The 27771-nt window shown below is 41.8% G+C and overlaps 1 protein-coding gene across 1 annotated transcript in view; it reads right to left on the bottom strand.

Moving 5' to 3' along the window:
* Nucleotides 1-27406, bottom strand: part of col27a1a (collagen, type XXVII, alpha 1a) — a 65737-nt gene extending 38331 nt beyond the window's left edge. The window contains exons 1-7 of the mRNA XM_086301135.1: nucleotides 26958-27406; nucleotides 22948-23018; nucleotides 16755-18460; nucleotides 13759-13812; nucleotides 7560-7613; nucleotides 6187-6240; nucleotides 5991-6044 (exon numbers count right to left, since the gene is read on the bottom strand). Of these exons, the coding sequence (XP_086157261.1) occupies nucleotides 5991-6044; nucleotides 6187-6240; nucleotides 7560-7613; nucleotides 13759-13812; nucleotides 16755-18460; nucleotides 22948-23018; nucleotides 26958-27010 (2046 nt within the window). The 5' untranslated portion in view covers nucleotides 27011-27406. The remainder of the gene's footprint in view (nucleotides 1-5990; nucleotides 6045-6186; nucleotides 6241-7559; nucleotides 7614-13758; nucleotides 13813-16754; nucleotides 18461-22947; nucleotides 23019-26957) is intronic.
* Between the last annotated feature and the right edge of the window lie 365 nt (nucleotides 27407-27771).

Here is a 27771-nt window from a genome sequence, read left to right as displayed (position 1 = left end):
GGTCCACTACGCAGCAGCACTTTAAACTGCCGTTCCCAGCATTTTAAACACCACCTCCTGCGCTTTAATAGTTCCAGCAACTGTGTCAGCAAAGAGTTGTTTTCTAGTAAACCTTTTGTAATTGTCATTGCAGATCTATGTTTTTTTTAAAAGTCTGCTTTCATCTGTGTCTAACACACATATAAGCCCTGTGTTGTGTTGGAAAACGTTCACCTCACATCATCTGGTGCACATCATCAAAAGACCACTAGGAGGAGATGCCTTTGGCTGAGAGGAAAATACATGAGTAACACAAATAAACAAGTAGAGATGTTAGCAGGTGCTGACAGACACAGTGACACAAGCTTGAATTTTTGTGGGTTTTCTTATTTTGCAAAAGTATTATCACTAAAGAGAACAGATGGACTCAGAGACACATGCTGCACATGTCTGAAAACTTCCCAATTATAAAGTGCAATATTATGACGGTGGTCAGCTGGTAAACATTTGTGTTTTTCTGATGATTACCTACATGTGTCCAAATATATGGTCTGTTTATACTGAGACACAACCACTGGCTTTTAATTACTACTTAAAATAAATTTCTGTTTTCTATGCACTTCTTCGCTAACATATATTCTCTGAAGAAGCGGTGACCTAAACCCTCTCTCAAGCTTGGAAACACATATACAGGTTCACAAATGTGTGCACATTCGCACAGATGGGCACATGCACAATCACACACGAAGATACATGCACCTTATGCACAATATACCCTCCATCTTATTACATGGCTTACTTGTAGTACAAACATGTGTAGTGGCTTATGTTCCCATGGTGTACTGTGAGGTCCACTAACCACAAACACACACATGCACAGATGCCGTGGTTCCTGTGTATTAACCATAGCCTCTCAACCTCAGCTAGACCATCTTAGATCCTTATCTCGCTCATTATGAGCTTGCTAATGAGAGTGGCCATTCCCGCCAGGCTGCCGGTGTTTACAATGCCACTTGTTTAACAAGCATGTGTGTTCAATCAGATAAACCCACCAAAATGCTTTTCATTTACAGCAGCCTCCCGGTAGCACTCTATAAGCACAAACCCTCCACCCAGCTAAGTCTAGGAGTGCCCCGGGGGAACGCTAAGCGCATTTTGGCAGAGAGAAAATAAAAGACACATCGTGTCTGCTGATGACATGTCATTCCTTTGACTTGCTGTACCCACATTGTGGGTGTTCAAATGAGTGCCAACCTCACGTGTGCTTAACAACTGTACTCCACAAACAATGCGTATCTGACTGAACTGTGCAGCACCCTGGTAGCAGAAATATACGACTCTCCTTATTAATCTCTGCTTTCATCTCTTCAAACCCTACAGAATGGAGCCACATGATTGCTCGGCGTAATCGTCTGGCTCCATGTATACATTGAATGTACAGGAGAACATAAACGCTCCACGCAGGGACAGACAAAAAACAAACAACTGTGCGAAGGAACTGGACAATTTGGCTGAAATTTAGCCAGTGGAAAAAGATTCCTCATCTCATCCCTGTCTGCACAGCAATTTCAGCACAATGTTTCCTTGCATGCAGTATCACTGTTACTGCTACCAGAGAACAGAGAAGTGATTTGTTGTAAAACACGCAAAGAAAATGATGGTTGATTTGAATTCTCTCATAATTATGATGATGATGAGCATGTGGAGCATTTGTTAGTTTGAACAGTGAGCAGGAGCTTAATGGAGAGAGTTTGGTTTGGAACGGGACTCCAGGCAGATTAATGTCATACAACAAACTGCCATGCACAAATAAAGGAAACGAGGATGATTAATACACTGTCTGGAACTGGGAGTGAAATACAGTATATGATTCTACCTTTTAATTATAGGCTACTTCTCCTTTTGGAATTCATTGAAAAGGATTTTATTGTATAAAACTGAAAAACATCAGAGTATCCAAACTTTGCTTGCTGTAAAACAATCACATATTTGGATAACACGTATGTGAAAAGCACAAGTATAGAGACTTTTTATAAACACCACAAAGTGTCTCAAGACAGTCACATTTTCCCACAATGTTGCATAACCACTGAGTCGACAAGAGTGTTTATGGATTACTTTCCAGCTGTCTGGATATGCTCTCGTAGTCTTTAAAAGTTTGCACAATCTCTGGCAAATTATGAACATTTTCAGACGATTCAGTTGCTAACAGCAACGAAGACAGTGCTGATTAACATACCCATTACAGCTATGTTCAAGATACATGGTTTGTGTGATGACACCTACATCACCCACAGGACATAAATCCTTTATTGTCCTACAGTCATTAACAGAAAACTTTAAGATGTGGAAAAGAAGTGGAAAGTGCAGGTTTTTGCTATTTCATTGTGCATATATTCAAACTGTTGTGTTAAATGGTTTTAACCAGTTACTGTAATGTACATAACAAAGTCCTAACAAAGTAATGTGAATTTAGAATCCTCATATATCGTTCCTTACATCCCTATAGGCTGTCAATGCAAACAATGTCAATAAGAAACATAGTTTTAAATAGCTTCATATGACATGAAGGCCCAGCAAATAGATATTGCTCTGCTCGACGGTATGTCTCGACTTTCAGGTGAAAAAAGTATGGACACTTTAAGAGACAGGCAGAAAGTGAGGAGAGACGGATCACCTAGTCCTGGGATGGGACACAGGGCATGCAGGCAGTAAGGTGAGATGCGTGGCTTGTACTGTGGATTTGTAGTTGAGGTTTGGCCCTGTGTATGTCCCCTATCCCTGACCCTGCCTCGCCATACTGAAAAACCATTCAGAGCCTGCCTGCTAGAACAAATGTTGTACAGAGCGGAACATATTTGGCTTGTCTGACAGTGTAAAATCACACTCTAGTATCACACATTTAAAGTACCACTGTTTCCTCCATTAAAGTTTCCACGGAAAAAAACCCCCCAAAAACCCAGAAGCCAAATTCCAGAATTCCCGGTCGAAACATCACGGCTAAGGATGAATTAGAGGCTGGATATTCGTGCGTGTTTGTGTGTGAGACAGAGAAAGTGGAGGGCAAAAATACAGAGGAGAAGAGAGGAAAAGTTGCTGTTGTCCTGTTTTCCTAAACCACAGAAAAACAAGCAAACGATGACAGAGAAAGTTAAACAGCTAGAAACACAAGAGCAATACGAAGGTGTTTCAGGGTGGCCTACGAGGGAAATCCAATGCCCATAAATGTTGTTATTTGTTTTCAAATATTGCATTCTCTTTGTATTCATCTGGCTTCTGTGGAAATGGAGAGATCTACATCAGGGCGAAACGCGTCTGGGACTTTCCACCTTGAAAATGAACAGAACAAGGCCTGTTTGAGGAGTATCCTTTGGAGACTGACTCACACGCCTGTCACAGTGTTGCATTAAGGATGGAGATTCATTTAAGGAAACTGCTGCTACAGTGGATAGCCGATAACTACAACAAGGTATTGTGCTTTGTTTACTGCAGGATGGAAGCAGGTTAATGAGCTTCTTTGTGTTTGTTTACAGAAAGGAAGTTGCCTCCTTGTGCTTACTTTAACAAGTTTCCTTTATAGTCAAGTTGTCTGTGGTTCATTGACCAATACCTGAGGCATGCTTTGGTGATGTCAGTCTCTGTGTATGTGTGTGTGTGTGTGTGTGTGTGTGTGTGTGTGTGTGTGTGTATGAAGTTGCTATGGTTACGCTCCCCTAGTGAAGAGTCTATGATGTCATTCTGATAATTCGAGCTATAATGTGCCCTTGGGTTTTATTAAAGCAGTTTGCTCCACCTCTGGACTGCATGCAGATAAGCGGAAAATGCTGTCGAGGGTAAAAAAGTAAGTATACAGTGCATACTTTAAAGTGATCTTACATTTATGCTAACAAACAAATCACTGTCTTAAATAATCTGACCTAATCTGTGTAGTCACCCTTGGCCAAGTTAAAAGGCACTAACTTCTTGATAAATCTTCAAATTGCTAGTTTTAAAGGAATCTGTGAATGTTTTTCACCAGACTTACATTTTTTTTTGTTTCCATTCTGGCTGAGTGTGTGTGAAAGAGAGAGGCAGCGACATACAAATGGACTAAGACACACACACACACAACACACACAGAAAAGCAGACACCTAACAAAAGCCATATGTTGAGCCCGAGGTAGCCATCCGGCTGAAGTCTGACACTGTGTTACAGAGCACTGTGGCTCTGGGAAGAAAGTAAATACAGCCAGAAGTGCTTTACACCTAGTCTGAAAGGCATACAGTCAACCTGCACTATTCAATTACTGACCTAATTTGTTTAAGACATGTGCACGGCTCAGCTGCATTTGATGCATGATGTGATTGGAAGCTTTTAATAGGATCTTCTTTTCATTTATTAGACATATGTTTGCAACAGTTTACTTGGAAAAAGGGTGAAAGGAACTATTTTGATGCTGACTGGAAGCGAGCACAAAGATTAAACTGAAGTGGTTCCCAACATTTTTCTGGCTCACATGCGGTCTTTGTTTATATCTGTCATATTTCAGAGGTATTCAATTTAATTAACTGCCATCAGCTGGAGTTTACTTGGCACTACTATATGAAACTGTGGGTCAGGCTCCACTCCTTTATTCTAGCTTTCGTAGTTTATTCACTGTGTTATATGACTTCATAACTAAGTTTACATTGTTTACAAGTTAAAGTCTTTACAGCCAAAGTTTTGTTCCTCAATCTGCCCTCACTCCTAAGTCATTACAAAGCGACACTTGATCAGGTACCTAGCATATTACACTGTAATAACCTGGGCAATTTTTACATCGTTTTGCAACTTTTCAGTGGAGTAGAGTTTAAAACGCTGATTAAGGGGAAAAAGCAGTCCACTGACGTAGTCACTGTTACAGAATGGGTAACTATGTTAACCAAGGATGCGTAACCACGGTATCGAAGGAAACCTGACGCAGATGGGAAAAATGGGGCTCTTAGTGTGTGTTCAACACGACAACCCTAACTTTCCCCCTGAATCTAACCACAGAGTTTAGTTGTTTGAATGTAACTGCAAGTCAAAAATAGAGAGTGAACGTAAAGGAGCCCCAGTCATTCACCACCCAACCTACTTTTAAATTCGGACCCTAAATTTTCTGTTCTTCTCACATTGGCAATGCTAAAATGTAACCCTGTATATTGGAAAATGATGTTAAAGGTGGTTCCCCTAGAGTTAAAATATGAATCTAGGGAATGGGAATGGGTTGCATCCTTTCTCTAACCACTAACCAAGAAACCACATTTAATTCTGACACATTGCATTTGGCTGATTGTTTGTATCTTTTCCACATGTACTGAGCCAAAATTCGTTTACTTAAACTTCAACTGCTGACGCGCCCTCAGGGAACAAGTATTAACAAGTAGTAACACACGCGCTCACAAAGATAAGCACACAGGGATGCATTCATGCCCACAGAGACGCATACACAACCCAGACATTCAACTTGGTCTTAATCTCAGTCTGTGCTTGTTACACTTCTGTCTACCAGAAGGTCTGCCCTACATTTTACTTCCTTGGACTTATGAATCACTCAAGCCGTGCCTTAAGTAAGATTTAAGACACTAGCAATTTGACGACTGAGTGCATGATTCCCATTCTCTTTTCCCCTTTGAAAAAAAGTCTGACCCCTTTATCTCCTGTGGCAGCCTTCCTGCCAGATCTCTGCAGGATCCACTAAACAAACTGGCGAGCACAAAAAGGAAAAACAAAAATGGAGAGAATTGGGAAGCAGAAGATGAGTAGAGATACTTTTACAAAGATGAGCAGGTTATACACAAACAACACCACACACAGACACATTACCAATACACATTGTGACTCATGCATTGCCTCAGGCCTCGCCTCATAGTTTGCAGATGCAAACGCCTTGCTCGCCTTTTAGTTGGTAAATAGGCGTTTAAGAACAATTCACTTCAGTTTACTGAGAGTAAACTTGATGAAAGGGTTTTGAGAAGCTCTGGAAGGACATTAGCAGTTCAAGTCTTACCTTTCGACCTGGCTGGCCAATCATTCCAACTGGGCCAATGATCCCCGAGTCTCCCTGGAATACAAAGTGGGAATGTTTAAAGGCCAAGTGTGGAGGAAAGTGAGGTCACACACACAGCAATCAGAAATGCGCTTAGAGCCACCCAGGACATCATTACAAATTAATGGGGAAAATAAGTATAGGGAGGATATTATACCTTCTCTCCTTTGGGTGCTGGTCCAGGTGAGATTCCAGGGTCACCTTTGTTCCCCTGGGAGAAACAAACAATTCACCAAACTCACACGGTGAAGTCAATCATATTTATCACATGAATAAAATATGAACATATTTTCTTTTTGTGGAAGACTTAAAGGACATAAAGGGGTCCCTCTTTATATCACATACTTAAAGATAACAAGTAACGTCTTTGTAGTGTGAGAAATTTAGTAACACACATGCTCTACTTAGTGGCCTCCACACACACACACACACACACACACACACACACACACACACACACCAAGCTTCATTGTCAGCAGGTAACAATAATGGGGTTTCAGCACATCAAAGCCACGGATCGGAAATTACACTGAGTGCTGACTCCCTCTCTTTCCCCTTCGGACCCCTGCCATTTACAACTCTGTCTCGTTTATTAATGGTGAAAGAACGAAGATTGTGGTGCACCCCGAGACATCAAACACTCCATAATCTTTCTTTCAACACACTTGCCAGGAAGAAGAAGCTTGGCCCACACCAGTCTGTCTCACAATATACCGAAGTTCTCATTAAACCTTTGCTGCTGATCATTCCATCGTGTTTGCGTATGCCTGACCTTATCTGTAACTCATGAGACTTAGAGGTTCTTTAAACAGTTTGCTTATGTTTCCAGTGTTGTTATTAAGCATGCTAACCAGCAGCCAGCAGCCTTTCTTACACTGCAGAGAAATCGCCCTTCCAATCTACCTCTCAGCTGGAAAGCAACAAATCTGAGTGCAATCAATAAATAATAGGGTATGATAATAGCTTGAAGGTTTGGAAAAGTTTCCATTTTTTTTCATAATGCACTTTAGGTGCAGGCCCTCACTCTACCATGTAAGCACACAATGTCAGAGGTTAAGGGTATTTGCAAAGGCATAAATCCATTACATCAGGAATGCAGAAAATATTATATATACATATATTTATATATTTTCTCCTTAAAGACCTCAAGACCTTTCAACATAAAAACCTCAGTCGCTTGCAAAAGTCTGCAGAACAATTCAAGTATAAATGGGAATCCTAACATTGATCTCTTCAGCACACATGCTAAAGTGAAACAGCTTCTGTACTCCAGCTGCCAGGTACTTGCAGCCCTGCTGTGAACTCAAGTTTCCTTTATTTTTCTGCCATCAAACTCCATTACCGTTTTGCTTTGTAGGGGTTTCCAGCTGATATAGAAAAATGTAAATCTAACATGTTCTCATGGGATTATGATTCACATTACATCATAGTAAAATAGCAGTATAGGCAAACCCAATCGTGTAACCACTTCATATGGGAAAATCGACATGGCTGGATCACGCAGGACCAAAGGTTAGACTAGATGTGTACCTTGAATCCAGGTGGACCGGGTCTCCCAGGGTTTCCATGTGGACCAGGGGGGCCCTGTGTTGAAATGAGAAAAAGTAAAACACAATCAAAAGGTGATCAAGATCAAGAGCAGGCATTTGCATAAAAAAAGAGCTGACGCAGACTGTGGCTTTGCTTCTGTGAATGAGACCAGGGATGAAGGTGGGGGGTAAAGACTGTCTGGAGAAGCTCAGCCTCAACCTGTTTTCCTATAAATCAACTGTGTGTGTATGTGTGAGTGTGCTGATGAGGTATTTGGCGTTGTTGTTGGGGGTAGATGCTTATGGAAAAAATGGGGCTCTCAGGAGCTGCTTTACCATATGGATGTGGTTTTCCTGCCCCCACTCGCCACAGACTCCACAAGCACCCCCCCCCCAACACACACACACGCACAAACAAACACACATTTTCCAGGGATCTTAATGAGTAATACAGATCATCTCATTTCATAACATTTTGAATTCGATCACTGGTGTGCATTTCTGTCTGCACCGACTGTTGGTGAGGAAATGAGCTCAAACAAAGCAAGATCTACAGCGGCGGCACATTTGTAATGTAAAACCATCTCACTCTGTCCAGTAACCCCCACAGGGAGGTTTAAAAGAAGATGTTGGAAGCCAGAGGGTGAAAACACACCAGTTTTTCTTGGGTTTGAAAAACAGCCTGCAGAAAAAAAGCATGTGAGGCTGCTATGTCCCCGTCACTTAGATAGCTGTTTGTCTTCCCCTCTCTTCTTCTGAGTTTGCTGTATAATGCTCACTCCTTCCCTCCAAATGGTATGCCATTTTTGGGTCCATGACCTAGCTCTGTCCTGGGTCAGGGCTGATCGAGTCAAAATGTGGAAAAAGAGCAAAAACTGCTTTAAGAGCTGGGTCAGCAGGTTTTACTGAGGTGGCTAAAAACAAATCAGGAAGTTATTATGTAAGGCAGGGGTGTCAAACTCCAAGCCTCGAGGGTCGGTGTCCTGCAGGTTTTAGATCTCACCCTGGGTCAACACACCTGAACCAATGATTAGTTCATTACCAGGCCTCTGGAGAACTTCAGGACATGCTGAGGAGGTCATTTAAATCAGACATGACATGACAGCATACAGCAGGCCTTTGATGGAACGGATCTTTCTATTAAGGGACAGTTTGATGAAAGTGACCAAGAGTTTGTGATGGGTGAACACAGCATCTTGGTGACACGAGGTTCTTATTAAGTAACACTCAGAAATTTCCAGCAAAGATTTTATTCAATTTAACTTTGCATTGATTTGTTTGCTGTAGCTCAGGATGTAGAGCGGGTCATCTACTAAGGTTCAATCCCTGGATGCTCCAACCTACTTACCAAAGTATTCTTGGGTAAGATACTGAAGTTACTCTTTGATGCATTCATCAGAGTGTGAATGTTAGATAGAAAGCACTTAGGCATAAAAAATGTTTGTATAAATGTGGGTGAATGAGGCATGCTGTATAAAGCGCTTTCAAAGCTCAAGTAGAAAAGTGCCATAGAAGAACCAGTCCATTTACTTTGCATGATTCACAGGTCAAAAGAGTCCTCAGGTCTTACTGGGTCTTTGTGCATCTGCCCTTCGTCTGAAACAAGCTGTTTTACAACCCTTCTACTGCCTTTAAGCCAACGTTCTTCTGATTGGTTGCCCCTCACAAACAAAAGAATTAAACAAATGGGGCTTCTCTTATGCTTGGGATGACCTTAGTAAGGATTTCATACAGAGAGCCATGAGTAAAAAAAACAACAACAAAAAAAAAAACCCTAAACTGAGTACTTAGAGCAGTCTGAAGCCTGAGCTTTTGGCTTACATGCATTATTTGTACATACGCTGAACTCATTATTTGAATTTTTGGCCATGTTTCAGATGAGCACATGCAATTGTAGCAGTAAGCCTCTGAAAGAAAATAAGAAAAAGTACGATTTTGAAATACTCTCATTCCAAGCATTCTCAAGTTAAGACCTCGCCTCTTGTCCTCCCACATGCTTCCCTTTTCATTTTCGGTTTTGTATACAGCTGGCATTCCTCGAGAGCTGGTCTGTCCAGACAGCATTAAGGGTCCCTGTTGTGCCCTAAATAAACTTACACAAACAAGACAAGTTTGAATTACATGATTCAAAATTAACCCTGTGGCTTACCACAGGTTGGTCAGTGCTCTAGTAGGCATGGGCTGGCACTAACATTTGCTGCAGTGCTCTCGCCTCCGCGTCTTGCTCCTTCTCTCTCGCAACAGGTGTCTAATTAGAGAAGACCAGGGTGGGGCACACACAAGCTAAGGGCTATCAAATAAAAAGCCACCAACCTCTGAACAGCAATACAGGGCGTTGCTATGGTTCCTGCGGTAATAGTGCTGCTAGCTCTGTGTAATTTATTCCAGTTCTTTGGAGACAAAATGGTGAAAATCTAAACAAATGGTAGCTTCTAATGTTTCATCATATGCCACCATATTGTATATAAATACCTATGCTTAAATATACCAAAATGCCCAACAACATATGTGCAACTTGAAGCCAACACATGCACCATACGCACTTAAAATTAGATACGTGACATCACTGCCAAAGTCACGTTCACACACAGAATATTTTAGATGAGGCCTTTTGATGGGCTGTGCTGTAAACATACTCTGACTTTCAACACTAGCTCGTAAAAGAGACTTTAAATGTATGTACAGCCACCATATTAAAGATAAAAGAGATTCTGTATGATGCTGTGCCAAATGAGAGCAGACGGGGCAGTATCTGATTAACTAACATTAGATCAAGAGAGCATGTGAAACTGCTGGATGTCCTCATAATTAAAGATTCCACCAAGCATTCACAGACACTCGAACCTTTGCCCCTAAAGATATTTCACTGTTTGTTAAAAGTCTGAAAACAGACCTCGCCACTGCTGGATAAAAAGAGTGGAATTTGCAGCTTAATGCCACATGAATTACACTCAAATGCTATAATAACAGAAGCAGATGGGGATGAATGAACTGCTTCTGTGCCAACATTTTTAGCATATGAAAAAGGAAATAACGAGTAAAAGTCTAAAGTATTATTTAGGTATTTAAAACAATAATAGTAATAATTAATAATGTGAATGACGAGTTTGGAAATTAAGATGGAAACCTAGATGTGGTTTTTATGCCAAAACAAAGTGCCCAAAAGGGGATTGGTCTGTGATTTTTATAGTCCCGGAGGTCATTACAAAGTTGTTCCAGAGGAAAGACCCGTTCACACAGTTTACTCTAGGGATTATAAAGACCCTTGAAAAGCTGATCTGTTGCGTGGTGTTACCGAAAGAGCCCAACAGAGGAGCACATGTTTTCATTTGAAAGTTCTTTAAAGTTTTCCAGGTTTCTATTCCGTATGCCGATCTGGGATCTGAATGCATACAGGTGAAGCAGGGTAGGGGAAATTTGGTTAGCGACAGAGGAGTGGTTTGGAGGGAATGCAGGAGGAAAGATGGGTGACAGAGATATTTTCACCCACACAAAGACCCTTTTGACCCAGCAGTTTCCAGATGAACACACAAACACACACGCACACACACAGGCTTCAGATAGATATAGGCCTGTGCGCTGACGATGCATCCACATTTCCACTCACACCCTCCTACCATCGTCGTCATTATATACCCTCAAATACACTCGAAAAAGTTCGGCCCGACTATTCATGGGTACTGAGCAACGATCTCTGTACTCACATCTGTTGCCATAGAGATGGCATCTCGCACTCTCATGTGTGGGATGAGAGGTCAAGGTTCATGGTTGGTTCTTCTTGGGCTCAATGGTGCTCTGTGTGTCATCATGCAGACTTCCAGTAATCCCAGGCTACAGAAGGTCAAACCTGGTAGAGCTCTTTTATCAGAAACTAGTCTTTCAAACAAAAGAACCTACCTGTGACCCTGCAGACTAAGCAATCTGCACCATATATTCAAATTTTTAAGTGACCAACAAGTAAATTTCCCTTCCTAAATTGAAACCACACATACATCTGGCTAAGAGGGGAGAGTTTGCATAGCATGTCTTTGCGCGGAGTGCATGTTAGCATGTGTGTGTGTGGCTTTCTATGTTTGCACACACACATGGCAGCAGCAGTTAAATTTGATAAATGCTTTTGTTTACAGGAAAGCGCCATAATCTGTCTCACTCTTTATATAGGCAGTTTGTAAACTCACCCACATACGGTATGTCTGTGCTGCACGGAGGGATTAGTGTTGTAGCACGCATACAATCCCATGTGAGCGCTTATGGGCCCAAGTGTGTGGGTTAAACTAAATCACACTGGCAGCGCGTTTGCAACTGACCCCTGGATTTATAAATACATCCTTACTGAAAATGACTTCTTTTCATTGCTTGCCCTTTGCAAACCAACCACTTCCACTGAGAATGCCACCAGCAGTTCAACATCTCTCTTGACATAAGCGTGATGCTGTTGCTGAGATAGTTTATTGAGTTTGACAAAAGTCACTTCTAAGCTATGATGATGGTAAGGGGTCACTGCCATATGCTAAAGCTTTATCAAGGGCAAGTTAGAGTTGAGAAGTCCAGCCCAGCCTGGGATCCAACCAGTGATTAAGGATTATGCTGCAGCACATTTTTCCTGCTTGAACTACTGCAGTTATCAAAGTTATCCTTCTGTTTATTTGCATTTATCTTACGCATTCATTGCTTACGAGTCCAAAATAGAGAAAGTGTTCCTTAGGAAAAGCTTTAACAGCTCTCCTTGTAAATTTCCAAAATACATTTGGAGGAAAGTTTCAGCTTTCTTGCGCAAAACATATTTCCACTCAGACTCATGCTTGGCTTGACTGGCTTCACGCAGCTCTCTGCTTAGATTTTTAAACCCTATTTAGGATTCATTCCAGGTAAGTTTGATTTGGATCATAAGAAATCCCACAAGAGGGACCAATGTGGTGAAACTGGTACTACAGACAGAACGGGAGGTGCTGATTGGGCTTAAATAGCTTTAATTAGAGCCAGACAAAGAGCTTTTCATACATATGCAGTGGCGCTGGGGATCGCAGAGACTTTAGCTTAACGGTCTTGCAGACATGGAGGAATAAGCACGTAGTACATATTATACTTAAACAACAACAAATAAAAATATAAAGGATATCTGAACTCACTGTGTAGTGCATAAAATGTCAGACTTTTTTTTTTTAATGCAGGTTTGCAGTACCTTCCTTGTAATTAACAGTTTAACACCAAGAACATAAGGGATACCACAGGCACAACTGTGCTAAGCGCTAATATCAATGAGGTAATTGACATTAGGGGATAATGCAATGTGCTGATAGGATACAACAAGTTGTTGATTGGTGGGGGTGATGTAATTTTTCAGACAAAAACAAAAGGAGAAAAAAATTGACACCAAAATTGTCAGAATTCCTCAGAATTCTGATTTTTTTGTGGTACATTTTATGTAAATCAACACAGTATGTGTTAAAACTTCTACTGTTGTTTCCCTCTATGGGTACTGCTGGATAAGAGGAACACATTTTATTACAATCCGTTAAAGGGTTATGATAGTTCAGTTTGGGCAATGCAAACGTGCTGCCGTCGTGGTTACAAACAAATGTCAGGCTGAATCCTTACATTTTATGGGACAGTAAGTGAGAAACAGAGGAAGAGAGCTCCTGTAAGAAGACTAGATTTATTTAACTTCCTTGGAAAAAAGAAGTCTTTCATTAGCCCAGAATGGGATTCCTATGGAGTGTTGGTGCAGTCTGCTGCAACAGTTCAGTCGGAAGTAGAAAGTCCAGTGAAGCCATGTGTTCTTTGTCTGTTTACAGTGCTTTTATTAGGCATCCTGTGGCACAGGCAGCCTTTTCAAAGACCGTCTTTATAGAAGCTTTCCTGTTTATGCTCAGGGGTGGGAGGTCAGCACTCGCATCCCCATGCTGAATATGGTCAATCTGTCTGCATAGGAAGACTTTGTGTGTGAGTATATGTGTGAGCGCTGGGTTGATAGGAGGGACTTGGAAGGCTTTTATTTTCATGACTGCGTCTTGTTTGGTTATTGTGGCTTTTTTGCCTTTGAGGTTTAGGTCAACAGGTAGGATAAAACACACACTTATTTACATTTATTTTAAAAAAAAAACAATAAACAAAAAACCCTCAACAACAGACAGAATCGTTTTTTATGAAAATGTGTTCGATCTGGTTGGAGGTGTCAGGGGGTGGTCAAAGACACTTACCCGAGGACCCCTCTTGCCTAGCACGCCTGGCTTCCCTGGAGGTCCAGGCAGCCCCTACAGAAAGATTATTTGGTTAGTGTTGCAGTCTGATACACCATTTATACAGCACAATGACTAAGTATATTCATTTAGCATACACTGACAGAACCAGACTCTCATCCAATGCATTTTCTCGGTGGATTCATCTACATCACAGAGGCTGCCATTCATCCACAGGGTGAAAAAACCGCACACAAAGCGACACCTTTTCCCTCTGAAGTAATTCCATCTCAAGGTGTTGAGAGTTCACCCTTAGCCATCGAGAGGATTTGAGCCCTTGCGGCAGGAAATCGTAGAAACACTAGAAATAACAGGTCATTTCCTGCACCGCTCAATGCCCCTGTGTGTCTATATCAGGCCCGTGCTCATTTGTTTTCTTTTAATTGAAAAAGAGGGAGAAAACGCAGAAATCAGGGAAAACAGTATTTTTGGTCATTTTGGCAAAACAGGCAACAATGTGGGCTTCTGGTTGTTAAAGCATCTTGTAGTAAAGTGTTTATATAACACGTTTTACATATTTTGTCCTCAAAAAAATCGATAAATAGTCGAGTAGTAAAAAATAAGCAGCATCTCGCTTTTTGATATTGACTCATTTTAGCTCTCAAAAAGAATTTAAGAAAGAAGAGACTAATTCAAAAACAATTTAAATAAAGAAAACCACAACTCATTCTTTACACACACAGACATCATGTCTGATCCTCAGGGTTATTCTAATAATAGTCACTACCTGCATAAAGTGTGTCTGTCTATTCTCTGATTTATTTATTTATTTATTTATAACTGTGCTGGAACCATCTCCTCCTCCGCAATGACCTCCTAAGTAGAGACCACCCTTACTGTTGCAGGTGGTGTGCCCTATGGTGGCCTGAAGACCTGTCAACGTCAACATACACCAGTGTCCGTCTTCACACTTACACCCCCTGCCTCGGCCTTCCTTTCTTAGCCTGGTTTGTTTATTTACTTCACTGTCTTTTCCTTTTTGCACCTGTCAATCTTACCTCATTTCTTTTCTCTAAGACAATTTGTTCAGGCTTCTGGAAAGGATGCTTTCAGTTATGCTGGCTGTGCTCGTCTGCATATATGAATTGTGCATTGCTGTGCACAGAGTTGTCCTTTGATACACGATAAACTCTGTTTCTACGTTTACAGCGATGAAAATCGTGCTTGGCGAGTTTGAAAAACGCGTTTTTAAGGTTTCCTTTCTAAAAGCTTATATATAAAGTGCACTTTAACTGAGCACAGAAGTATGTTTCCATACAGTCAATTCAGATTCAAATTCAATCTCAAAAAAATGCAGTGGAGCAGATGTCAAAGGAAACCATTTTTCATGGTAGGAGTGAGGCGCCAAAGGTGCTTCAGAAGAGCGACTGCAGCATGTATATGTGCCTGAGCTGGATGTTTCTTCTGGCAGCTGGAGCTCTGTTTCTGTGCGACAGGAAGTCCAAATCACACTTCTGCTGTAACTGTTAAAGGCTCTTAAGGTGTGCAAGAAAAGCGTGCACATAAAATGTTGTGCTCTTGGGAAAAGAGTTGGCACAGTACACTAATGGCATGCGTAAAAAAAAAAAAAAAAAATCAAGATCCATACTGAGAGGAAACCATAACTGCTTCACTCGGGATCTCTGATGGTACTACACAGTTACACAGAGACAGAGCAGGAGGCACGTGTATGTGCAGGCATCCACATTTAAAATAAATAGGTCTTCCAGTCTCATAATATCTTACCCAGTCATTGAAGTCAGGCAAAATGCACATTTTCATGCACTTTTAAGATAAAGCCCAGAGCATTTCTATGGCTTTATTGTACTTCAGGGCCAGAACTCCACCACAACCTACCCTACATTTAGTGCAACTTAACCTACATTTAGCATAAGCCTCAGCACAGTATCAGCACTTGTGGATATGCCAGACAGTCCTTTGGTAAATAATCTTCAAACTTCCCTTACTGATCCTTCTACAATTTATTTTCTTCGGTAAATGACTGCACTTCATATCAAGATTACAGGTCCTGGTTTCTAAATGCCAGCAACTTGGCTCACCTTAATGACAGTAAAGCATCTACTGGACATCACTACAGAGGTAAATTAGCGAGCCCTAGACACACTGTATTCTGCAGTCTACAGCACCAAATGACAGGCTGCTGCAAAGAATAAGCAAGGCACACGTATCAAACGAGCAGGCCCTGCTTGCACTTTACACTAAGATGACTTAATCACAGGTACAAGTATGAACACACCCAAGAGACACTGACAGAGACATTGTGGTCTGATCATTCTGACCACATTTTGAGTTGGGAAACTGTGTAGACAGTTGTGTACACAAAGGTATTCTCTGCTTCGTGGAGACAAGCACATTTTCTGAGACTTGTTCTGATGCTGAAGGAGGGCCTCGCCTAACTTAACGCCTGTATTGGGAAGCTGAATGTTTGCTGACTGCTTTAACCTTTGACCTGGACCTGGCTTTGAAACGAGACCATGCAACCTCCACCAGAACTCTCTGAAAGAGGAATCTGGTGCTGAGACGGCAAGGCGTCAGACCTGACATGTCACAGCCAGACTGGAAGGCTCTGTGCATGGAGTAAGGTGAAAAGAATTAGAGAAATATAGCAGGGCTTCAAACCTCTGTGGCAAAGGAGACTGTTCCATATTAACCTAAATATCTGTGTGGTCTTTTTCTAACCCAAAAACATCTAAATCAAAACTGCACTGGTCTTTGTTACAAGTGACAAAGACCAAGGCAGACTGGGATGAGCTAAAAGAAAAGCTCCATTCACTTTTATTGCTTTACTAATGTAAACTTGCCACACACAGCTGCAGGCACAGAGATGAGACATAGTCTGTGCACTGCTTGCTCACCTTGATTTTGCAAAACACCAGTGCTGATATAGATTTTTTTTCTTGTAGCATTTACACACAACCAGTCTCACTAAACAGCTCAGGTTGACCAAAAGTTCTTACCTGCGGTCCTACATTTCCTTTCTCTCCCTTAGCTTCTACCAGCATGGAGAATTGCGTAGGTGGCACCTCCCAGCTCTGGAAGCCATCAGTAGCAGGTGGTGTAACTGGGTTGTATGAAGGTTTAGTAGGTCTTGGGGTGACTGGAGCCTTGGTGGTCATTGGTTGCTTTGTTGGCTTAGGGGTTTTAGCAGCTGTAGGTTTGGGGGTGGCTGATTTTGAGCGGTTGACCTTTGATGTTGTTGGTTTAAAAGGAGCATCTTTTAGAGAATCTGGTTTGGGTTTGGACGGAGTGGCTTTCGATGATGTAACTTTAGACTTGGAAGGAGTTTTACTGGCTCTGGTGGGTTGGGGTTTCTTTGGGACTGCACCTTGGTCTGATAATGCAGGTTTAGGCTTTGTCTTGGAGGGTTTGGTGCTGGTACTGACTGGTATCGTAGGTTTCTTTGAATTGCTTGCTCCCACACTTGCATTTTTTGGGTTGTTTTGAGGGGTGGGTTTTGACAGAGTGGGTTTAGAGAGTGTGGGTTTTGAGGGACTGGGTTTTATCGGACTGGGTTTTGATGGAGTGGGATAAGAGAGACTGGGTTTTGGTGGAGTGTGTTTTGATGGAGTGGGTTTTGGTGGAGTGTGTTTTGGGGGAGTGGGTTTTGGTGGACTGTGTTTTGATGGAGTGGGTTTTGGGGGAGTGGGTTTTGATGAAGTGGATTTTGATGGAGTAGGTTTAGAGGATTTCTGATTAAAAGCTTTAGGACTGGAGGGTCTTGCCGTTGATGGTTTCGTGGGTGGTGCTCCTGTCCTGAGTGGTGTTGTGACAGTGCTGGTTCTGGTCTTGAGAGGTGGTGAAACCAAACCAACTTGGTCTGTAACTGGTATCACAGTTCCCAACAGGGTCTTTGGGATGATGGTCCCTTGGTTCGGTTTTATCGTTTGGGTGGGGGCCACATATCTGACAGCTGAGGCTGCAGCAGCAGCGCTCCTGGCGAGGCTGAACCCTGTGGTTTTCCTGGCGGTTACTGGGCTTCCACGTTTAGGGGTAGCAGCAGTAGCTGTGATGTTTCTTTCTCTCGGTACAATAGGCAGCAAAGGAGAAAGGTTAGGCCTGTACGTGTCAGCTTCCCTGCACTGTTTCTTAATGTACCTGCAATAGTTGTGAGCTGCCTGTGCAGAAGGGACCAGATCAAACTGGCAAATGGCTCCTTCAAAGTATGCTGAAGTTTGCTGCTGGCTTGTCCTCCCCAGCAGCAGCGAGCCATGGAGCTCTGGAGCCAGCCCCTTTTCACTGTCCCACCCAAAGTCTGCATGAACACTCTGCCCTCCGCAGGAGGCATATAGAGTCACTCTCTGTCCATTAATTCCCAGACCCAGCTGGTGCCACTTGCCATCGTGGGGCTCATAGGGCAGTGCCACAGAGGTATTTGGTCCCGTGTGTAGGACCAGGTTTCCCGGTACAAGCTGTAGACCAAGAAGCAGCTTCTTGTGGTCTGAGAGCAGGGTGAAAAGGAAAGCGCTGTTGATACGGTGAGAGCGTACACTCAGGACCAGCGTGAGGTTAGGCCAGATGGCCGGAGGAAAGATTGATCGCAATGGAGCCTCAATATGCGCCCGCTGGTTGAGGATGATCCCCGATCTGAACGGAATGACTCCTGCCGGCAGAATGCGTGATGTCCTCTCTCCCTTAAGCCCCAACTTTTGGAGAATGTCCACATCTGTAGAGGAAGAAAAGGGCTGTGTTAGATAAGCAGTGTTTACAACATGCTTGTTTGTGATGTTTATGGTTATTGTTATCTCATATTTTTGGTACCTGGTAATCATCAGGAACAAGATAAAATAAACAACATAGGCAACTTTAGAAATATAAATCAAACATCACGCAAGAACTACAAGAGAACACACTGAGATCTGGACTAGTTTTAAACTTTTACTGTAATTTGTGCCCAAACTGTAACATGTTTTAAATGGTTGTGGAAAAATAATTTAAATGTCATTGAGACAATCTGAGTTCTTGCATAAGAATTTGGTGCAAAACATTTCACTTTTTCAAAGTTTTGTTTTAACTAAAGACTCCTATGCTACGAGAGGCTTGCATCATGTCCATATTGAAGCAGTTCACAAAATACTGTAGCTTAAACACTGAAGAGTGAAGAGACAGGCAAAAAGAAAGAAAGATTCAAAACAATAATGAACTCAGCAGACTTTGAGCACATCTAAGTGCTTCTGTAGATGGTTTATAGCAACTTTAGGCCAAAATAAATTTATGTCCAGACAGGCAGGAGTACGTAGCAATCTTGTTTCTTATGTTGCTGAACAGCACAGAGGTCTACTTCAAATGTCAGTGGCTTTGCTAATTCACATTGCTCCAATATGTCTGGCTTTTGTGATGCCTTGAACAGCTTAAAGTGTCGCACAAGGGCAGCGTGTGTACACCACATTCTGTACTGCACTCACAGTGAAATATAATGTTGATCTTTGCCAGTAATCTAAAACCTTACTGAACCCTATAACACTAAAACTCATAGAGATTCATCTCAGCTTACTGTGATTAGAGTTTAAAAGGTCAAACGTTCAACAGGAATTATTAGAAATCCTTTGATAAGACAATCCAAATGTGTTGCAGTTAAACCTAAACACCTCTCCCAGTGTATGCCTATTATCCTAATTTTGTCTTTCCTCTGGACCCCATAAACCTCAAATGAAATTTTGGTTATATAGAGCAGAAAAGAATGGATATATGGTCATAAAAAATAGAATGCTAAACCAATTAAGCATTGCACTCACTGCAGGTGAGTCAAGGCTAAAGCATCCAGCCAGTACCAGGAACGTACAAGCAGACTAGAGGACCTAATCCTTTCTTAGTAGCCACCTGGCCAACGCACTTGAAAAGCAAAAGCGAGGTCACTGCATGCTTTGTAATGCTGACAAATATGTGTTTGTTGCAAATGTGTGTTTGAGGCACACATTTTATTCATCTCTGTTCATATTAATGCATGCATGCTGTACTGTAAGCTAATGTTCAAGTGCTGACAATGTTAGCTATACTGATAGACACGTTTCTTTGTGTCTCTTTGTTTTTAAGCCTTTAATTTGCGAGGGAATGAACTAAATGACATCAGCGTCATCATGTAACCTCTTTCCCATCTCGTCTCTGTCCTTCTCATCAGTATGTAGTCAGCGTGGACATTCAGAACATGGCCACAGAAACCACAAGTGAGTACAACATCTCTCAACTCGAGAGTTCGGAGCACAGTTTCCAACCTTTCAGCCAACTTTGACTCTCTGTTCAGAGTTTCAGTCTCAGTAGTCCCACAGCCCTCATTCTCTCCATGACCTGTGATCTCAGACCTAGGCCCCTCACCATTTTTATTGTCTGCGGGCTCACTCTGACCTGTGGTCACTGGGGCCTGTCTAATGGGGACATGTGTATAGAATCCATGGAAAAGCAGTGTTGATGAGATACCAGAAAAAGTGGGAAAGACAGCTGGGATGTGCTGCACTGGTAAACTATAGAGAGTGAGGACTTGAATGACATGCTTGTCTTTCTATAATACAAGGCTTGCTTTATTAAACTGTTGGGCCCCAGACTTTGAAAATACATATAATTGCAGGGAAAGTTTGAAGGAATATTTGAGCTGAGAGAAAAAGAGGTTTAGAAAACTTTGACATTAAACATATGCAAACTGAAAACAGAACCTTGAGTTAAACGACTCTTTCTCCGCTGATTGCTTTAAGTTCTTTATGGTCCTTACGTGCTATGTATAAGGCTGTAAGACTTCCCTTTAGTTCAAACCATTAGAGCTTTATAAAACAGGAATAATATTCACACTGTGCATGGTGTATATTACTCTCTGTGTGGTCTCTGATGCATTAAAGGACAACAGGAACTTGGCAATGAGGCAGGCGGGTACATTACCTCTATCTGTTCTGTACATTGTCTCCAATTCTTCTATTCTACTGTTACAGAGGCATAAATTAACAGCACAGTCTCAGATATAAAGCATACTGTAAGTGTCTGAGCAGATGCATGTTTAACACATGGCCAGAGTTTATAGTCTCGCAATGTGCCAATTCACTCAAACAGGATAGAGTGAAAGTCCAAGGCTCTTTTCTCTGATCGTATCCCTTGTAGAGGATGAAGTCACTGATTTATACTGAAATAATCCCTTTCGGGCCGATCTGTGCTAGTTTACAATAGTTTATAATATTTCCTCATCATCCCCAATCATCAACACAGCAATATATTGCCTGAATTCCCTGAATATCATATTTGGAATCATCACTTATTAGACTACTGAATATGTTTAAAACGTGAAACTAAGTCTTCGTCTTATGATCAATGCTTAGATAAGGGACAGAACATGGTAAAACATGGTCTATCTGGAATTTTCCTGTTTTTCCTCAACCTTCTGGCAATTTATTTATTTGAATGTTTCAAGAGACACACAGACAAGGATGGAGAGCTGAATGGGGAGTCATATGATTTGGAAACTCAAGAATGAAAGTGAGGGATGACGTGCAAATGCAGATGTTGTTCACCATAATCATTACCTGGCTGTTCCCCTTTTACATTTTAAAATTTGTTCCACTGCAGAAAAAAAATGCTACATTTTTTCCTAATAAAATCATGTCAGTGTTCAATATACAACTTAATCCTTGACTCTGGCCTCCAAAAGAAGTCTTAGGCTGCACTGAGGTATCCGTGTGCCAGGGGACAGTGAGTTGCTCACAGGCTGATCAGCAAGAACGTATTGCTGAACATTCCTCCTCTTATTGTTCATCCTTTCACAGTTCATTGCATTTCACAGTTCAAAACAGAGACTCTTTACTGAATAAAAAGGCTAATTAGAGGATGAAACGGAGCCTAAAAACTAAACTCAGCTTTCAAAAAGGAGCCAAACATGTCCAACTAACTTTATTAGGTCTGACTACTAAATTTTACACCTCTGGTGAATTATCGCCACCAAGACTTGTTATGTTACATTAATTGTTAACACCAGACACTTTAAAGAAGTGTCAGCTTTTCAAAGGCTTATTTGCAGAACTGTGACTGTGGAAGAGCCTTGATGTAATGAACTGAAATGACATTTGGTTTTGTCGACCATCAGTTTTCAGTCACTGCTTTGTCGGGCCTACTGAAGTCTGTGTGCTGTCAGCCTCAATCATAATGACTAGAGTAGGGGGGCAGTTCACTGGACTGTATCAATAACTCTTCATCAGAGGAAACTTCCAAATGGTACCAAAAGGAGATCAAACAGAAACACACTCAACGTTTTCAATTAAATCTGCAATAACTGATTTTTAAGGCTACTTGGATGCAAGATTGTGAATGTAACACTGACTTAAGATCTCGGTTAAAGGCAAGCCTGTTAGCAATCAGCTGAAAATGTTTTAACATCCTGCATTTATGGAGAAACATTACTGGATAATGACTCTGCTCGCCTCATCAAAGTCCTTATGCAGTCTTTTTGACCAATACCAGTGGCTTAGATAGCTGCAAAATGCTTGACTATATATTGACCAGCAAGCCTGTAACTGTTCAGTCTCCTAACAGGAGACTGTTAGGAGACTGAACAGTTACCGTAGAGAAGGATGTCTACGGTAGATGAAACATGCCTGCAAAAGAGCTGAGCACAATAATAAGGCGCATCTCGCTAAATGCTTTGTAAACAGGTGCTATATGAATAAAGTATGAATAAAACTGAATTAACTTAACTGTATAAAATGTTCTGCAAAGTGGAGGCAAGCTCCTGATTTAGGCATCTCTGAATTCTAGTACACGTTTCACATCGTCAAACGTTTCCCTTTTGCCCTTGTGAAGAATATTAGCCTTTACAAATGCTTTGCTAAGTGGGGTCTTCAGCAGTGCAGCTGTCCAGACAAAATTTTGACTTTAACCTCTGACTGACATGAGATTTTACATTTTTTTTTAGATTAATGGTCAACATTGGATCATTGAATGGTTGAGCTGATCACTCCCTAGATCCTTGGACTTAGCTTACTCAACACCTGTTGTTATGGCAACGGCTGGCCCAATTCTCTTAGCAAAGTGTTTATGTGCTTGGGCCTTGACCAAAAAGGCAAAGAATAACTGCAAAACCTCACCAGGGTTCCTTACAGTCTTACAGAGTTGGGGTTTTTTTCAGCACAAACAAAAGAGGTCAGAAAGTGCAGTACGTGGAGGTGAGTATGGAAAGCTTACCTTCAGAGGGTACTTGTGTAAGTCCCAGGTAACAAGTACAATATAAAATGGTACAGAGCAATAGGGCTCTCCTGGAAGAAGAGAAGAGAAGGATGTCAGAGAGAGGCAACAATCACGTGGTATTGGACAGACTATTTAACTCTTTTTCTCATAGTTATTCCTCACTAACTGTATCCATACTATGATCAATCAATCAAATGTGATTGCTGGCTAAGGCAGAGATGTTGATCATATTGGCACCATGAATTGAGTCATAAATAAAGCCAGAAACTTCTTTTTTTTTTTACCATTAACATTAAAGATATAATTCTCTCCCCATTCATTTAGATAGAGCCTTGGCCTCATTAACCCCAAATAACTACTTAGAGGTGTTGCCAAGGTAACTGCAGAGCCTCATAGTGCTTCTAGAGGTAGTCCGGTCCTACGTTTAAGTCCCTGATGGACAAACAGTCTAACAAGTCACAACATGAGAATGCAAAAGTCTTTGTTCCAGCATATAATAAATCCACAAATCTCAATTTACAGATACATTGGACACTTGTCTCAACCCTGACAAAAAAGTAGTATTAATGAATGTAATTATTTGCATTTAACCATAGAAGGCATGCCTTAACATATTGTTCAACTGTGACACAACTGTTTACAGTAGGAGGGCACAAGCAGGAGTCTGCTAAAGCACTTAGATCTCAGCGAGCCTCTATCTCTCTGAAACACAAGAACACACACACATTGTGGTTTTGGAGACAAAAATACTGTAGTAGACTCCCAAAACCAACCAAATGTGCATGCATGTGCGCTCGTACATACACACATGTGCAGAAAAAACAAAAACAAAATGTCTCTCAGCACCCTCACCGCATCCAGGTGTGCAGCATAACTTAAAGAAACTGACTGGCAAGTGGACTGAGATCCCAGTAGGGGTCCGAGATCTGGTGACAGGCTGGGGGAACCACTGTTTACCACTGGAGGTCATCCAGGCACACATGGTCACACACAGACACACACACTGGAGGAGGAAATGTGTATAACAGCTGTTGCTGGTGGGCCACAGTAGGCAAACAGGGCTCCAAATACATAAATGTGGGAAAGACGGTGACTGTTGCATAAGCTGAGCGATTTGCATTATCCCAGACAAGGACGTGTGTCTGCCTCTCTTCAGAAACAATTCTACAGCTCCAACATTAACCAGTGTGTGTGTGTGTGTGTGTGTGTGTGTGTGTGTGTGTGTGTGTGTGTGTGTGTGTGTGTGTGTGTGTGTGTGTGTGTGTGTGTGTGCAACAGTGTGCTCACATCCATGTTTGTGGTGTCTGTGTCTCCAACCCTTCCATCCTCTAGTTGCTAATGAAGCGTCATCACACTCATCCACACACACAGCTGGCTGTGGTTGCTCGGGATGTGTTTGTGTTTGTGTGTCACTGTGTGTGTATGTGTGTGGACTTGTGTGACTCAGTGTCTTATCAGCGGAGGGAGAGATCCGCTTTCTGAAAATGAGTCATGAATGATGAGGTTTTTACTGCAGCCCCGACAACTTTTATTCTACTCCTCGGGCTGTTTACATCTGTGGAAACTGGACCGGGTTTCCTAGGAAACAGCACCATTTTCTTTGGCTTTTCACATTAAAAGTTCTCAGTAGCTTGTTTAGATTTTCATTAGGAGAGGGGGCTTTTGAAAGGCATCTGACAGGTCAGGATTTTCTCCTGTGTGGAGCATTTGAAGGTGGCTGTGCTGAAGGGGGATTTGTATGCAGTGGATATTTAAATCAAATAAACTGACATCTGTACGCTGACCCTGTGTGGTGTGGTTTTCATACTGCAACAGCGAGCTATGACATGACTCCCTGAGGGGATTCTTCCCTAAGCTGAGTGGACAAAATACAGACTGGATGAGCAATCCCTCCTCCTAAGTCATCCACTGCATTAGGCAGCCTAAGAATGGGGGAAAAACTGCCATGCACTGCTGATAACATATTTATCTCCAGATTAAGAAGTGATTAGCCCACAAATCTGCCATTTTAAGAAAAATAATGGTAAGAGATCAACAACCAATTTAACAGAGTGATAAACTGTTGGAAGGAGTGAGACAGTGAGTGAATAGAAACTGTTGCAATCTTTGTACAATTCCCTAAGTGGCAAAAAGGTATTGCTCATTATAAAATCAGCATCAGTAATCTGCAAACTTAATAGTAAATATCCTCTCTTCTACGATATGTTCTGCTAATATTTCCACTGTGTTCTTAGACACCCCCCCCCCCCCACCCCCAACAACCATGACAAACCATTCCCCCAGAAACATATACGCAGAAGCACCAACCTCTCTGCAGTTATAGAGGGAAAAAAGAAAAAGAAAAACACAGAAAGGCCAGTGTAGTTTCCATTTCTATTTACAATTTTGGCCTTCTTATTGATTCTCTTGAAGGATTTCCCAAAGGTGATCCTTCCCCCTGACCACAAACTCACATTCACACACAGTGGAAAATTCCTGTGGATGAGCTGACACTAACAAGGGCTGATGAGGAGGAGGAGGGTTTAAGAGTGTCAATCCACTTTTCTCCCTGCAGTCAGCTAATGGCTCACTTCAGACAGTTTTTCAAATAATCCACACCTTGTTCTACAGAGTACTCAGGCTCTGAGCTGGATTTTGGAAGGGACTGCAGTTAATCAATCCTTTGGTCAATGAGTCATCAATTAATCAATTTAAAACTTCATCTTTTCAGTTTGATTTCAAGGATAAAAAATCATGCATTGCTGAGGATTGATTGCGTGTGAAAAGTAAAGAGCGGGACACGAAGGGAGACACCAAGTGGACACACAGAGAATGAAACTCTCTGCACACATCGCAGACAGACAGACTCGACTTCATCACAGTCCATAATAATGCAGTCGTAGCGCCGTGGAGTCGTGACTAACACAGTGAGGAGGCAAAGCTTTTGAAAGCCGTGTTTCTTTACGCGCGACAGGTAGGTGTGATAAACCGACACAACCTGCGCCAATTTGTTTTAATGAAAAACGAGCAGACGATGGGTCAACTGTCCGGACTTTCCTACTCCCTAAATGACTGTACAGCTGCTATCTCGCCAGCAATCTGTCAAATAAACCAGCTGTTCAGTACTCAATGAGGTTAGAATCGCGCCTGCGTGCACAACTGAATGCAAAAAAGAAATGGATGACATCTAAGCTCAGCAACATTAGGCTGCAGCATGAACTTCACCAAAAAGTCAACAGTGTAGTACAGACGGCTTTGCGCTGCTCCCATGTGTACTTACTGTCTGTGGAGACCTATGCTGTAAACACGTCCATAAAACATCTGCAATTTATATCACATTCTAGTAAAGCTCATATCGGTTGCAGATGTTTGATTAAATACTTTAAGGCTGTCGCAGAAACGTATGCGTTCGTTTAGGCTTGTTTGTTTGGGGAAAACGTTTTTAACCATTAAAAAAGTATCCCTTTATTTAGCCTTCGTAAAAGTGCCATGTGGGGAACGCGTAAACGGAAAAACATGAAAAGCATGCGTAATAATCTACCAAACGGCTTAGTGGATGCTGATGGACCTCTCATGAAACTTTATGGGTAAGAATGATTCCCTAATTTGCTTGCTTTGTCAGATGAGTCACTTTAATGAACACTTCCAGTAATGTCAGCGAACTGCGTGCGGATATTAAACACGACCTACGCAAACTGCGTCCGAATGAACCGGCTTTTTCACGTAAGAACCGATAAAGGGGAGGTAAAAAATATCTGCACGAATGGAGTTGTTTGGTATTCCATGCAAATAACAAATTACACCCATGGTCCAAACAGACCCCATTCAGAGACTCAGCATTCCCCATGTGGACATAATTTCTTCACTGTGAGCTGGATAACAGCCAGCCGGCACATCATCAGATACGCACATGGAGGCATCCAGGTCTTTAAACTGTTTTTCGGTACACATGTTTTGAATATTCCCGTTCACATAACATAAAAAAGTCGTTAAAATAAAATAAAACAGTGATAACAAATGTCACTTACTTTGTGTCTAGATGAGAGGTTCTGCAATCTCTCCTTCGGGTGCCTAAATTCATTTGTATTCATTTGTCCTGGCAGTCAAAAACCTGATCCTTTAATCACAGTGTGACTCCTTTGCAAGGGGGGCAAAAAAAGACACCGGTCGCCGCTTTACGCATTTGACAAGCTTGAGGTGAAGTTCCAGAGGAAAAAACTCATGTTGAATTGCCTGTCAAGTCCAGTATAAATTCCTCCTGACAGGCTGCTTTGACAGAGAGTTTTCCTGTGCGGTTGTCTGTCGATATTCCCTTGTGTTTCATTCATTTATGCCGATCCAGTTTGGAGGGACGCGCGGCCAGAGAGAGAGAGGGAGAGCGAAAGCTGGGTTCTTTTGAAAGGGGGTTACGGAGTCAGGAGCGTTGGACTCATCCCTTTCCTTTTTAAATAGGCTTTCTGTGGGTAAAGCGATGGCAAATGCACCGCACGGCCAGGTGTCAAGTTACAAGCCCAGCGGTTGCATCGAGCAACTACACGCCTTCTCAGGGGGTGGCCACAAGGATCTTACCCCAAATCCAAAGCACCGGCTAACCATATGAATGAAGCACGGTGACACGATGGGAAGGACTTCACTAGAAAGTGCCAGAAACGAGCGCCTACAGCTACAGCTTAAATATAATAATAATAATAATAATAATAATAATAATAATAATAATAATAATTATTATTATTATTATTATTATTATTTTATTAATTTATCTATCACACGTACATGCTAACCCTCCCGATTTTTCCGGGAGAATCCCGAATTTCAGTGCCCCTCCCGAAAATCTCCCGGAGC

Source organism: Aulonocara sp. 'chitande type north' Nkhata Bay, linkage group LG7 (genome assembly GCF_057382095.1).
Source record: "Aulonocara sp. 'chitande type north' Nkhata Bay isolate Kocher_YH1m ecotype deep benthic linkage group LG7, A_spYH_male_GT1.1, whole genome shotgun sequence".
Taxonomy (NCBI): domain Eukaryota; kingdom Metazoa; phylum Chordata; class Actinopteri; order Cichliformes; family Cichlidae; genus Aulonocara; species Aulonocara sp. 'chitande type north' Nkhata Bay.
The sequence above is the reverse complement of the archived record's forward strand: the minus strand, read 5'-3'. Positions and strand labels throughout refer to the sequence as shown.